This window comes from Drosophila gunungcola, unplaced genomic scaffold (genome assembly GCF_025200985.1).
Source record: "Drosophila gunungcola strain Sukarami unplaced genomic scaffold, Dgunungcola_SK_2 000001F, whole genome shotgun sequence".
NCBI classification, from domain to species: domain Eukaryota; kingdom Metazoa; phylum Arthropoda; class Insecta; order Diptera; family Drosophilidae; genus Drosophila; species Drosophila gunungcola.
The window spans coordinates 17,534,606-17,549,866 of NW_026453197.1; the positions used below are offsets into that span (position 1 = coordinate 17,534,606).

The 15,261-nt window shown below is 39.7% G+C and overlaps 1 protein-coding gene across 2 annotated transcripts in view; it reads right to left on the minus strand.

Annotated features, from left to right (window-relative positions):
- LOC128261194 (protein O-mannosyl-transferase TMTC1) overlaps positions 1 to 15,261 on the minus strand; it is a 53,716-nt gene that overhangs the window by 7,459 nt on the left and 30,996 nt on the right. For both annotated transcript variants that reach the window (XR_008268238.1, XM_052994750.1), the window contains exons 3-6: positions 9,570 to 9,671; positions 2,939 to 3,476; positions 1,729 to 2,548; positions 1,104 to 1,218 (exon numbers count right to left, since the gene is read on the minus strand). Coding sequence is in view for 1 of the 2 variants with exons in the window: in XM_052994750.1 (XP_052850710.1) it covers positions 1,104 to 1,218; positions 1,729 to 2,548; positions 2,939 to 3,476; positions 9,570 to 9,671 (1,575 nt within the window). In the remaining variant the exon portion in view is untranslated. The remainder of the gene's footprint in view (positions 1 to 1,103; positions 1,219 to 1,728; positions 2,549 to 2,938; positions 3,477 to 9,569; positions 9,672 to 15,261) is intronic.

Consider the following 15,261-nt stretch of genomic DNA (forward strand, 5'->3'; position numbering starts at 1 on the left):
AAGTCATTCATTTTATCAAAATTATAAAAGGAAATATATAATAGTATATGAAACACTAAAATATATATAATTATTTTTTAGTCTAACTAAAATCCTTTTCTTTTTTTAATTCAATGTATCGTTGAGTTATTTTTTTTAAGCCATAGAAAATCGGTAAGTTGTTATATATATTTTTAAATTCATCTGTTCTTTTTGATGATTTTCTTGTATGCAAATATTCAATATTGCAGTTAGGCAGTCTAAACATCTATGAAGCCAGTGCCCCCAATCCAAATTACAACTCCATGTGTACTTAGCAACCGAGCAGCAATTCCGAGTATCTCGAAGAATCTGAGTTAAACTCGAAAACCCATTCAGTTTTGGCCTAATTAACAGCATATCTCCAGGGGATTAGGGTGCGCAATGGTTCTTGCATTCATTTCAGTCGCATTGTTTCAAAGGTTCCGGTTGCCCCTTTACAAAGGTACAAAAGTAGTTCACACAGTACAGGCAGAAACAAAAATAAACGAGTAAGGGCAAAGGGGGCGTGGCTATGGGCGATGGAGTGGTGGAGCGGTGGATCGAGTAAAAAACTGAAACCAGCAGCTATTTGCTGTTGATGGCTGCCGAGTGCATGCAAATTGCCACCCAAAAGATGCAAAACATGTGCCCCCCTGCGTTCGAGCTAAAGTTTCTGACCGAGTTGATTTGTATGCGCGATGCATCTGGGCAGACTTCACCACCCAACCACCAACCCACTTGCTCCTTTTTTTTGTCGCTTTTTTCTCAGATGTTGTCCGAACGTTTTTGCCGGCAAATGGAAGCGCGACGGGAGGAGCAACTACAGAAGCATCTGCCTTTCGCCATTAGGAGTAGCTACCCAATCCACCCAACGCTAAGCCACCGCTGCACCACTGCACCGCCACCCATATGCCCAAGGTCGCGACAGCCATTCACTTTGAGCTTTTGAATTTTGAAAAGGCTGCCAGCAAAAACTGACATCGTTTTGTGGATTCAGGTTTCATGTGGCGCGGCTTAGGCGCGAGTTTAGTTTTCGTATTGCCAAGGGTTTTTGGTGGCCACCACATGCTCCGTAACGCGGCTACTCGGTAACGTTTACTCACAGATTAAAGTGCGCATCGGCCATTGAGGGTCGATGTCCAAGGGCCAGCCTCAGAGCCACTTCGGCCTCCTCGTACCTTCCCTGGGCACTCAGAACACTGCCCAGATTGGCCAACGCTGGAATATAGAATAAATTATTGTTATTAAAGTAATACACAACTTTTATTCAAGTTATTAGCCAAATATCTTAAAATTACCCTCATAAGTATAACTATTTTTGTTTAAAAATGTACATGAAACTTAACTTTAATGGCATAAAACTATTAAACAAAAAATTGTATTTTAAAGATTAATTTAATTATACGATATTTATCTAAAGAAGCACTGTTTACTGTTACTAAAATATTAAAACATATACTTTATTAAAAAGAACTTCTTTTGTAAATTTCAAAATTTGCTTTAAATAATTTTCATACGACATGTGAGCCAAAAACTATTAAAGGTTTGAATACACATTAATAACTCATACGAAACATGGTTGATTCTTAACAATCTTCTGGAACTTCTAGTGTTGAATCTTTTTTAAAAGAAAATAAAAAAATATTCTTTAATTTCTTCATTCCTTTTTTTTTTTTAAATTTCAATGTAGGTTTACAAAAATTTCTCAAAATTGAAATAAGTACTAACCCTTTGGTGGATTCACGCTGATGGCACTGCGAAATAGCTGCTCCTCATCCCGCCAATCCAAGTTACGTTTGAAGGTGCGAATTCCATGGACTCCCAGGAGCAGCCCCAGTCCGCAGAGGACCATCATCCTGGATCGCCTGGAGCCTTGGATTCTCCCCCAGAGACTCCCGAAACCAAGGCCAAAGAGCAGACAGTAGCCCACACTGGGCAGATAGAGCACCCTTTCGGCCATTACGAATCCCACGTAGAAGAGCAGGTTGCTGGCGGGCAGAAATGGCAACACCAGAAAGGCAACGGCCATCAGGGGTGCTGGCCAAAAGGAGCTTTTCGGGGAAGTGGTGTACGGGGAACGATAGCTGATAGTTTGGGATAGCTGGTGGTGGCAATCGCAGGCGAGGCCCAGCCAGTTGTGGCATCTATTGCCGCCCAATCGCCTCAAAAGCGGCAGCGAAATGTTCGCCATCTCCGCAAAATCCATAGTCGTGGCTGAACGGCGCAGGCCAGAGCTTCTCCACAGCACACCAAACAGCGCTCCATAGAAGCCAATGCTCAGAATGTTTCTGGCATCGCAAAGCGTTCTGATCCGCGGGACTGCCTCCATGCCCCAGTCGAAACTCAGCTCCTGTGGCCAAAGAAGCAGTCGCAAATTGGCGACCGGCAGGTACAGAAAAGTGAGTGTCCTTGTCCAAAAGCACGGTTCATGGGCCGTCGGATTGTCGGCGGACGAAAATGAGGCGGAGGGGCGTGGCAGAAGACTTAGGCGGCAGTAGAGGGCACACAATAGGGTAACACCCAGAATGGAGAGAGAGCGAAAGCGGCGCTAAAATTAAAAAAAAAAAAAGTTTTTAGGTTACAAATTTTTTACTTTTTAAATAAAAAAATATTAAATTATTTAATTATTATTATTTAACTATTTGCTTATATTTTATAGTTACGTTTAACTTGGTTTAAATTAAAATTAAAATTGCATATATTAAAATACATTACATACATACAAAAGTTAAATTTAATGTTGAACAAGATTTTTATTTCTAATAAAACTTGAACCCCCTGGCATGGAGCTTAATAAGTTCTTGTATCAGATCAGCTAGAACTTTTAAAAATAGGTTTTTAAAGTGATTGTGTCTTTCTTTATCTAAGAATGTTATTTTCCAATTTAAGGATTTTAATTCTCTATTAAAATAAGCTGCTTATAAGACCTCTTACTCACCTTATCACTATTGGTTTGTCCAACTGCGTAGAGCACATCGCACAGTCCGCAGAGGAGAAGCGCCGTAATGGCCGTCTCCTTGCAGAGAAGTGCTGCCAGCGCCAGGATAATGGTGAGAATTAGGGATCCCCATTCCCGATTCAGCATGTGCCGGCGGTAGGTGAGGTAGGCAAGAAGGTAACAAACACAGGCGGCCAAATCGGCCCTGCCCACCAATCCGGCCACTGCCTCCGAGTGGGCGGGATGGGCGGCGAAGAGGGCACCGGCGGCCAGGACTCCCACTCGAGTGGGCAGCAGCGTTCGCCCCACCAGGATCACCAGCCACGTGGCCAGACAGTGCAGCAACACGTTGACCAGGTGATAGCCCATGGCCGTCAGTCCGCCCGCCAGGAAATTCAGCCGGAAGCTGAGCACGCACAGTGGTCGCCAGGAGCCGTGGGATCCACTGTCCACCAGCTGGGTGCCCCAAAAGTCGTTGCGCAGAAGATGGGACAATGGACGAACTCCCGTCACGTCACCATTTGCCAAGATGGCGCGACTGCAAAGAATACAAAGAAAATCATTATTAAATCGTATAATATTACACAGAAAAAACGACTAGGCTTGATATAATTCTACGATTACAAATCTAAAATTGTGTCTTAATTTATTTTCTAGCGATTAAAATCTATATATCTATAAATCACATTAATGTAAAATTATTTTTTTTTTTTGCTATAGTAAGATTACAAAACTAAAGTTGCATTTAAATATTTGCTTAATTAATTTTTTGGCATTTAAATCTTTACACTGCAAATTATTTTTAAAACGACTTATAATTATAATTAAATGTGCCTATTAATGAGCTATATTTAATGTTGGTTCTAGGCGGTCGTTAATGTTTGAATTGTGTCCACAGCTCACATTACCTCGTTTGAGAACGAGCAAACAACCTGTGGCCCACCTGTCCAATTAATTAAAATGATTAATTGTCCTGGCAGGACCTGCTCTATCTCTCCATTTCTCGCACCTCTCACACCCATCTGCAGTTGCCCAAAGTGGCCGGTGCCCCTCAACTTGACTCCTTTCGTCTCGACTTTCCTGCTACACGAAATCGGAGAGTCCTGAATTCTTTGCGACCACTCTAGTCTGCGCCTCTTGTCCTATTTATTTTGCTTTTACTTAGATTGGATGAATTTTTAGGGTAGGATATGTTGATTATTTAACAAAGGTTGTCTTATAAGGACAAATATTTAATGCTCACATAGAAGTTTTATTCAAGATTATTTAAATTTAATAAAATCTAAAACAAACAACATTTTTGGTTCAATTGGACATCTGTTTATAATGACAGAATCATAATAATCAAAAAGTATATTAAGTAGTCGACTATATCTACTCTTAGCGATTTCATGTCTGCTTATTTTTATTGTCCCTTTGTTTTTGCACTTGGCATAAATATTGTTAAAGTGCCAAGCGACAGTTGACTCGCCAGGCCCGACCCCACCCCCTTTCAGCTGCCGACCTCTCCCCGTACTTGTTGTGCACTTGCGGCTTGATTAATTGCCGATTTGTTGGCGTATTTTGTGCCATTGTTGTAAAACAGCACACACCGATATGGGGCATACTACTATATACACCTATATCTGTGTACAAACACCAACGTTGTCATTGTGTAGTGGACGGGTGGGTCCTTGGTAATTGCCTCGCCGTTGTAGCGCTCCTTGTTGTCCTAATCGATTTGGCCGGCACAGTGGCTCCGGGTCAGGTAGCCATATAATCAGGGTTAGTTTGTTATCGGCGTTGTTGCCGCTTGCTGTTTGCGCAAATTTATAGAGGTCCCACAATAATACCTTAACCATTTTATGCATAATTAGTTTTTAGATGTACCCAGTAAATGCCATTAATTAACTTTTCAACTTTACGGAGGGTTTGCTTTGAGCAATGTTTTCAGGGGTGAATTTGGTCCCTTAAAGCAATTGCAGCAATATATCCATCAATGTCAACTGATTCGATGACTTAAATAACTTTGAGCATAAATAAATGGCGCATTGTTAATATATTTATTTATTAATTACGGCCATTTAACCTAAATGTTTAACGAAAAGATTTTAGAGGAAGCACATTCTCTTGTTAACTATTTATCTAGCCTTCGTTTTAGTATTTGTTTTCCATAAATGACGTTTGTTATTTACGATAACTATAAATATTTGTTGGTGTTTTCAATATTTGCTCCTTAATGCATGCCATATCCATTTAATTGTTTCACATATTGGCATAAGGAATTTATTAAAATTCGTTTGATAACGCTCACTTTAATTCTTGTTTTCCGAATGGGAATAAAGTATCGTTTGATTTTAAAATTGAAAATTAAATTGTTGCCAGTTAAATAATCAATTATATTTATTTTGGCTTTTTCCTGCCTAAGGCTGTGGTTTTAGGGTCTTTTGGGTTCTTTTATACAAAAGTTCAAAGGTTGTGCCAACAAATACATATATTCGCTAAGGCCTGGTGGCAACTGTGGGGGAAAAGTCCAAAGAAAAGTCACGAGCAAACACACATAAGTTGGAAAGCATTTTGAATAAAAATTCGGTTTTCAATTTAATATTTTATTTATCATTCAAATATGAAAGCCGTGGGAATGGGTGACCGGAAATATGAATTGTGGCAAGGTTTATTGCATGTGTGTGTGTGTGTGGAGCTCATTCAATGCCAGAATATGGTAATAAAAAGGATGTGGTGGTGGTGGTGCAGGAAGATGGTGCCACAAATTGGGTTTACAAATTCGCCGGAGGGACGTGGCCAACTATAAAGCAGAGTTATTGGCAAGGACCTGCGTTTTGGGGTGCTGCCTTTTTCACTGACTGGTGGTTGTGGGTGTGCAAGCCCACTCATCTACACTTCAATTTCAATTGGCATTCCGATGTCTCCAGCCCCACCCCGCCCGTCCTCCACCCACAACCGATCCCTTTTAGTTTGCGCCAAAGCAGCCACAAAAATGTCGTCGAGAGCAAACAAATTCTTATCGGAAGAGCACAAAGCAAAAGCACAGGACGCAGATGAAGGAGCTGCTAAGTTGGGAAGTCTTGCATGCTATGCACACTGGTGGGTAAGAAAATATAGTGGCAATATGGTAATAAAGCTTAAACTTTTTAAAAAAGTTGAAGTATTTTTGGGGATTACTGATCAATAATTATGTTCGTCATTTATCTTTAAGCATGCGGAAAAAACATACGTACAATTGTTTGTGAAAACATAAAGTCCTGATATAGTTATTTAAATATATCTTAAAAAAATATATATTTTAAAATATTTTCTATCCCCTAGGATTAAAGAAAATATCCTTTAGGTAAGTCAAAAATGGTTTTCTTTTTTACTGAGCGAACATGTTACGTTGACTTATTTATCAAAACAACGTAAAGTTTCATGTAAAAGGATTTTTGTAAAGAAATTATACAGAGTTAAGGACTTAATAAATGCAATTATTAATGTGCTCCTAATGTTGTGACAGCTGGTGTTTTTTCGATATGCGCCTGTGGGTAAACGCTGCTTCTATTTCGGGGCTGTGAGCGTTTCCCATCTTCAGCTTCCCATGGCATAAAATTGTTCCACGCCTCATTTGCAAGGCGATGCCAAGGTAACGTTCAAATATTGAAAAGACATTTCATTGCATACCTCGGGGCGGATGCACACAAAGTCGTCTATTTGCGGGTGTTCGGGGGTTGCGAGTTCGAGGAGATGGGCTTAATTCCCAACCCAAAAGGGGGACCAAGTCACCTCGAAGTCAGCGTCAACATTATCGTCATCAGCAGTATTTCCGCAGTTCCCTTTTTTGTGCTTTATCATCGTAACTAGTGAATGAATAGCAATGGCAAGGCCAACAACCAAAACATCAACACCCACCAACAACAACAAAACAGGCACTTTGTCAGCGGCAGAGGAGGCGGAGGACGGGGCAATAGGCGGTAAAGGGGCGTGGCAGCGGGAGGAACAACAACAATGGCTGGCTTCAAGCAGCTTACAAGTGCGGCATGTTGCTGCCGTTATCGTTCGCTTTTCACTCTCAATTCGAGCAGGAGGCCACAGACAGGATCAAAATTTCGCAGGAAGGAGCAGAAGTAGGAGCAGCAAAGTCTCAGGCAATCGAGGAGGAACAGAGCCACAACACACATGGTGCACAGTGGTATCAGTGGGTTAAGGATTGCGTTAAAAAAATAAGTTAATAAAATATACTCACTATACTCACTGTACTATAGAATATAGCGATATGGTGTTTATAAGTTTCTGTACATCTAATCTGTAAAGCTAAAGATTATTTATTGAGTGCCCTAGTAAAATATGAGTTTAAGTAAATTAATTGAATTTTTTATCCTTTTTTTTAACAATCATGGCATTTCTGAACTCTAGCATTATTTTAACCCTCCTCTCCACTGTGGGGCTCACATCACCATCACACACACACACACTGGAGCACGGACAGCCAAACAGGAGTGTGGTTGGCTTTTGTTGAAGACAATATATCATAGCATCAGCACCGAATGTGGACACCATTCTGGCCTTCCGTTCTGTGCCTCTTCCCTGCCCCCATTTTCCAGGCTACCCACAACATTTGTATTTGTTGCCGCCGCTGTGCTTATGTAAAGTGAAAATTTTCGATTTTATATATAGGTACAAGAAAAAAGAGCACAAAATTCTGTTACTCTGGTTGCAAACCAACCCCGCACACACACCTCTTCTTTTTGTGAGGAGTGCCTAGCGTCCGGTGCTTGTGTGCCATCAAAATTACGTATACGTAACGTTGTTACTGCTGTTGTTGAGTTTTTACAGCCGGTATTGCTGTTGTTGTTGTCGCTGTCCTTTTAATACGGCACATAAATTATTGTAAGACTGCAGATTGGGTTTTTTTTTTTTGGTTGGTTCGAAAAAATGAAAATTTATCAAGTTGGATCGGATGACCAATAAAGGTAGGACTTTTAAAGGTGCAAAAACTTTTTAAAAAAGTTTGAGTACAAATATATTTTCACAATTTACAAGTAAGGAAATAAGCTACCAATCATATAAAATTGTATCCCATTAGTTCAATTATTGGCAAACTTCTTGAGCACTACACTTTATCAAAAAGTTCTCAAGCATAACTTATTAAAATCTCATATCTCTCCTTAACAATTGCCAACAGCAGAGTTTTTTCTATGTCAAAACCATCTTCCCCTTCGCCAAACCCATGCCATTGGTCTTTTTCCAGTTGATAGGAAACAAATTGAAGGGAATTCTGCCATTTAATAAATCATGTTATGTCTGGCCCGGCTTGACAATAATAACTTGTGCTCGTGTGGTCATAGTGGCCATGTTGTGGGATGACCGCAGGGCATACGAAAGAGCCGGCCGATAGGTAGGCTACGGCACTGAGAAAAAATCTTACAAGTTTTTATTAAGTTTATAGAAAAATATGGTTAATCGATATTTATATTTAAATCAAAAATATGTCCTATATTCACATATATATGAAAAATTTGATAAGAAATTTTGAAATTTTGTCATTTTTTTATAAGTTTTCCAAGTTTAAACATGAGATTAAATAAATATGTTTAAAGCAATCATCTCTCTTTTGGTTGTCAATAAATATTCTTTTCACCCATAATTTTTTGGTCTGCCTAGGTCCAAAGTTCGGCTTCAACTGGTGTTGGCAACTGCGTGAAAGTGACCGCAGGACCTTCCGCCCAGGGCAAAAAACATAAACTCGCACACAAACTTTTCGTGCGTCAAAAAGGGGAAGCTGAGTTACATAAGTTGCGTTTATTATTTCTGTGAATGTGTATGTGTCCGGCGGTAAGTTTTGCGTTTGTTTTCTGGACAGCACAAAATAACGAGCTACATCGAGCTGAGCACTTTGTGCATAACTTTCCCAGCCCAGTCCAGCCCATTTCCATTCCCATGCCCCAGCATGTCCTCCAGGACAATTGTTCTCTGGCATTGTAGTTGAACCGGGAGCAGAACAGGAGTCACTTGTTTGCCGGAATGGTCAGAAAGCTCACCGGCTTGACTCCTGACTGCAGACCTAGACCATTGTGTTTCTGGGGGAGAGGGATTGAGGGGTTGAGGAGTTGGGCTAGGCGAGTCCTCGGGGAAATTCCTGTCCATTGTACATGACTTTTGATATTTATGGGTAATTTCGTTTGCGTTTGCAGCATTTCAATGCGGCCAGGTGAGGAGACGACCAAGTCTCCCAGCTCAGGGGCATAAATCAACATTTTGTTTTTTAATTTGCTAGCCGATGCCGTCTGACTCTGACAATGGCCCACTGGATACCCCCGCAAATATATCAACAATATATATATGTATAGTGTATATATACACAGGCGATAAGCCGGTAACACTGGTCTGCTTCAAGTTTTACAATTAGGCGGGCCGAGAATTTATGATGGCGATTTTATCAAATAAATGGCGGCACTTGGCGCACAATTAATAATAAACTTTTGTATTTTTCGGCTGCCCTTTTTTTTACGGTTCTTTTGCGTTTTGGCGACAAAACGTTGCTCTTGGCGAAAATGGCAAAGGACCAGAGACCAGGGACCAGAGACACACAAAACCAAACCATTTACCTTCGTCAACCTGCTGACATATGGAATTTTTAATTCGCTTAAATTTTTCTCACCTGTCATCGTAGACAAATCCAGCGTTAAGTGTGTTTAGGTACAGGACAAAAGCCAGCGCCGAGCACCCGGCGAGTCCTGCGAAGTCCTTGGTGCACGGCATGCTGCAAGAGGGAGCAAAAGACAGATAGACAGTCAGACTTACAGACAAACAGTCAGAATATAAATATAAAAGTTGAGTGTCATAAAATATATGGTGAAATTCATTCTCGAAGCCTCCTGCAGCAACAGAAACAGAAACGGCAACGGCAACAGCAAAAACAAAGCACTTAATCCTGACTGAGGCAGGTCCTCCGACTCGTCCAGATGGGCCATTCTCTGCGGCATTTTCGTTATGACAACATTTACATATTTTCCTTTTTTATCCAGCTTGTGTTGTTGCCGTTGCTGATGGCCTTAAGCACGATTTAATTACTTAATTTTTTGTTAGCAAATTCAAGGTGAGGTGGGCAAGGCGGCAAGGAATTCAAAATTGTGTAAATACATTTAAAAGGAAATATTTCTGTTGTAATTATTTTCGCAGGAATTAAAGAAATTTACACATAACAGCTTCAAATTCATTTTTCGTCTAAAATGCTATTTCAACACTTTTTGAGGACTTCATAAAACCAGTTTAATTCTTTAATATAGAAAGAATTCGAAGTTTAGCACAGAAGGTATTTTTTTATAGATTATAGGTTTTCAAAGCATAAGAATAACGTAGAGCCACAGCTTAACTTTCACAATAACATGATAATTTTTGTAAAACTAAGCCTAATATGGTAATATTTCCATGTGATAAGTAAATCAAAAAATCATATCAGCTTATTAAAAAATAATTACCCATATAGGCAAATCCTATGCCTAACAACCCGTATATTTTTGGCCATCAAATCCCCCTAAATAATTTGAGTACCCCTGCACAATCACCAATCAAAACTGTTGAATGCAAACAAACCCCAACGCACGTGCCTAATGATTATTGTCGCAGTGGAGTGAAATTGGTGGAATGGCTTCAAATGGAATGGCTTCGACTGGACAAGTGTCGCCATCATCATGGTTCCCATCATCATCATTATCATCATCATTGTTGTAGTTTTGGCTGTGGTCAGCGTGTCTGCTCTGGCTCAACTCGTTTGTCATGGCATTCTTCGCTTTATATTAGCCGCAGACATGTTGTGTCTACGTGGGAGCCTGTCTATAGAACCCGAGCCCCTATCCCAAAAACCCCCTTCCCGATGACGGAAATTAAATGTTACGACGACATTCTGGATCGTCCTGCCAAGCGAAACACGGAACATGCAATACGGGAATACAAGCTCTGAAATGCAGAATACGGCAATGGCATTCCCATTGTGATGGGATTCCCTACACTGATAAAAAAAAAGGAATAGGAAAAATAAAAATATGGTTATTAAATTCAACATTTCATATTACTTATTAAAAAAATATATATATCATTATCATAATTTTAAATACAATCCATATTAAATTGCAAGATTTGATTTAAAATGTTTTAATTAATGTGAAATTTGTCCTTTTTTCTTCTGTATGCTTTATATTTAAGTTTATATGGTTTAAAATTAATCTAAGTGTCTTAAATACTAAAATCTATTCGAAAGTGGTCAAGTAAAACATTATCTATCAAATAACTTATATCAATGGATCTGTATGAAACACTTGAATTTGCTGCTCTTTTTTATCAGTGTGCCTATCCGCTGCCCCTCTGTTTTTGTGGTGGTGGGAGTGGCGGTGTTGTTGTCATCATCACCATCAGCGCCATTACGAATAATGAGTGTGGTCGGTGGGTGGTTCACTGGGTAGCTGGACTTTTGGACCCACTACGGCGGCTGCTGAACAGTCATGCCTTGGTCATCGCACGAAAATTGTTATCTCGCACATTGCAGACAATTTCCGGCAGGAATTTGGCCCACGTATGTACACTGCGAATGCGACTGCGACTGCTTCTCTGATCCAGAATCGGATTCGGATACGCATTCAGATTCAGATACGGTTGAAGGTTGTGGGGAGGCGATGGGATAACAGGAATTAAGTTCGCACCGTTTGCAAATGACAATGGCATTCAAGGCTTTCAGCGAAGATTGGCTCTCTAAGATATCACAACCAAAAGCAAAAACCATTCTAAGCAGCTAAGCATTACTATCTGTAATTATCAAACTAAAAAAAATAGACCAGCTAGGCTTGACAACAGGCTTCTGTTGAATCAAGTACCATGCCAGCAAATTTGAGTACACTCAATAATCCCTTGGAACGCCCCGTAGCTGAAGGATTTTCAGCTACTTTTCAGACCCACAGACATCGAAATATAAGCCAACACTCACAGTTCCTTTGAAGGAGCAACCAATACCCATATATGGCTTCCTCTTTTCGCCTCGCAATGACACTGCTAATGAGCTCTAATAACGAAAATGATGGCAACACAAATAGTAAATATGAATACCCAGGGTCATATATGGAACACGTTTAAATGTACCCACAGTATGTGTATGTGGAGGGTTCGGATGAATGGCAGTCATTTGCCGGGGATGTGATGATAATGGGCTCGGGCCCAAGGGATGCAACTGATTGGCATTGTCGAGGATGAAAGCGCTAGTTTGTCGGAATATACCTCTTAAATATAATGATTTTCCCAAAAATATCAAAGTGATTTTCGACGAAAATAGCTGAATGTCTATGCAAACTCATCAGTATATTGCGTCATAAATAGGAATGACCTAAATTAGCTGACATTTTGATTAATATAGTGTACCATTATTTATATTAAATAAAGGTATCCAAAATAAATGATTCAAGGCAGCTGAATCTTGCTTAAACCAATAAACTAAAGAATAAACAAAATTAATAGTTAAGCTTTCAGGGAGTTTAAATCTATTTGTGCTGCACTTAATATATCTAATTTGGAAGAGAATTTATAGCACGATTTAAAAGCAGTGATTAATGATTTAAAATTTTTAGCCATTACTATTATCATTTCCATTTATTCTCAATATTTTTCACTTAATCATTAATACTTGAATGCGATTATTAGAGAATTAAAAAAAAACGTTGCTATATTCGTAGCCACGTACACATCTGAACCACAAAAGAACAAATTAATTGAATCAATTTGAACATAATCCAAATCAAATTAAACATATATCCGCTGCACAGACGTCGGCTTATTTTGTGCCCTCGCCCTAATGACATCCCTTAAATCCCGTAATTCCCCCACCGATACTTTAAATAACCGTTTTAATTATATTTATTGATTTTTGCATTTTAAGCTTTGCGTTCGATGTCCCTGCAGACAGAGCTACAGGCTGTGTATCATTTGGGTCTCTTTCGATATTCTGCGGTAAAGTTAACCCTGGCAAACGCCGCCAGGTGTTGGCCGAAAGTTGAGGACAAAGCGCAGACAGGACCTCCTCAAGCAGTCCAATTAATTTCGATTGTCGAAAATAAAGGGAGACAATCAGGAACGACGAGCGCGCAAGTATATATTAATCAAATGGCGCCAAAGACAGAAGACAGCCGGAGGGAAATGCGGGAAAAGCGAAAATAGCGAGGACATCGAGCACCCTCCAGACGTGTCCTGTCTGCTGACATGAAGAGGCCTCAAGGTCCTGACGAAATGCTTCTCAGCTGGCGTCGTGAATTACTTTGCTAATTTTCCTGCGCCAGACGCGAGCAATCTGTCCTTGTATCTACAAAGATGTCCGTATCGTGGCGCTGTATTTATACCCTTTAATTGTACAATAAAGAGGTGTGTTGAAGTAGGCCACAGAAATAACAAACCTTTGAATATATTGTTGCATACTTTTATAGGTTGCAATGTATGAATACCAAAATCAAATAAATCTGGATTTCAATATATTGCTTAAGAAACTATTAATGTTATAGCATAACACAAAGTCATATTACATTTTGGAGTCCGTTGTTTGTTAAGTCCATTGTTTTTTAAGTCCGTTGTTAATACAGAGAATTTTATAGTCGGTTCATACTGCATTTTTGGGTTCTATACGGGTAGGGACGGGCTCGAAAAGTCAAAGTGCAATTAGCAAGCTGCTGCCGTCTTTCGCTGGCTCCCTTTTTTTATTTATCAGTGCAAATATTTATTTTCAATTTCGTATGCAAATGTCGCAGTCGAGCTTCCTACATTAATCACAGCTGCACAGTCAGTGGTGCCGTCGAGTGCCGAGTGGGTGGAATGGAAAAAATAATTAGGTTGTCATGTTTACGGCGCTGAAATTAGCTTGGCAGTATCGGAATGGCACATCTTTGATGTTGATCTCGCGCGCAAGGGCAAAAGAATTTGCAAAAGGCGGAAATTTTCATGACTTTTCACTTTTTTTCTCCGCTTTTGTATATACCTACATATACTTTTTGCCAGCTTAAGAGCTGACCTTATTTCTGGCTTCGGCTGGGGACCAGACGGAAATTGCAGCAAATACGAGAGTACGGGTACATGCGCAAGAACACCTTAAACCGGAAGCGGAAACATTATTCCCAAAATGTCAAAAAACATAACAGAAACCCATTAGACACACTTTGTTTCTGGGTCAGCCGGCAGACGTCCAAGTTCCAAAAGTGAAATTCCAGGCAGGGGAAAAAGTAAGGTCGAAATTGTCTAAAAACAAAACGAGTTGGACGGGTGGGCGGATGTAAGGACGTACGGAAACTGACCAAGCCACTCGCTTTTTCTCCCCAAAAGACCGGGTCGCACGGAAATCAAGTTGTGTCAACAGCTTAAAAGCCAAAATGTAATAAGCCAGGGAAATGCAATGTAATAAAATATCAAATATAAAATGGCGATGGTCCTGGTCGGGGAGCATTTGTTGCCATTAAAGTTTTACTTTGAAATTGGAAGCAGAGGTCCTTGGGAGGTGGGTGGAATGAAGCGAAGTTGCAACCAGCTGAGAATAAACAACTTAAAAATGAGCAGGACTGGACTTAAAAGGTATTTCACAATACCCTAACACCTAAGCTAAACTGCATAACTTTCTATACTTTTAATTTTTAAATAAGTTACCTAAAATACATCAAAACGAAACCTAATCAAACATTTTTTACATATCTTCCAAACTATTATTACAAAGTCTAAACATTACAAAAGGTGTCTAAAAGTAGGAAACGAAAAATGTAACAAATTTTTGCATTCTTTTAGCGGGCTTTTGGATTAAGACCATATTGAAATATATATCTAGACACCTTTATTTGTTTTATTTTATTTCAAAAGATTTCTGAGATGCTTTCCCAAATAATATTTTTTAAATAATATTATCAAAGACTCTTAAATCTATATTAAAAAACATTCTCAGCTCTAAATTTATAACCAAAATTGTTGTTAGCATTTGGATATACATATATAAAAGCCAAAAAACCGATTAAAATCTTTGCCAGAGCTGCCTTATAAATAATATTGTGGCAAGCTTAAGGCCAAAGTAAATAAGCTCGTGCCAAGTGCCATAAAACGGATTGCTTGCCTTGGATTTTGTGTAGCCGCAAAATATGCAATATTTTATTATTGTTGCCCCGAACAGTATGCAACACTTTATTTCAGCGCTATGCGCTTCCGCCTCGGTTTGGATTTCCTTTCGTCTTTTCCTGCCCCGTTAAGGACCTCGCTTTTCAGCAGATCTGGAACAGTTCCAAGCCCTGACTCCTTGGTTTTTGCCCTTGTGTGAACACCAAAAAGTGTGCTATGTAGATAGTTTT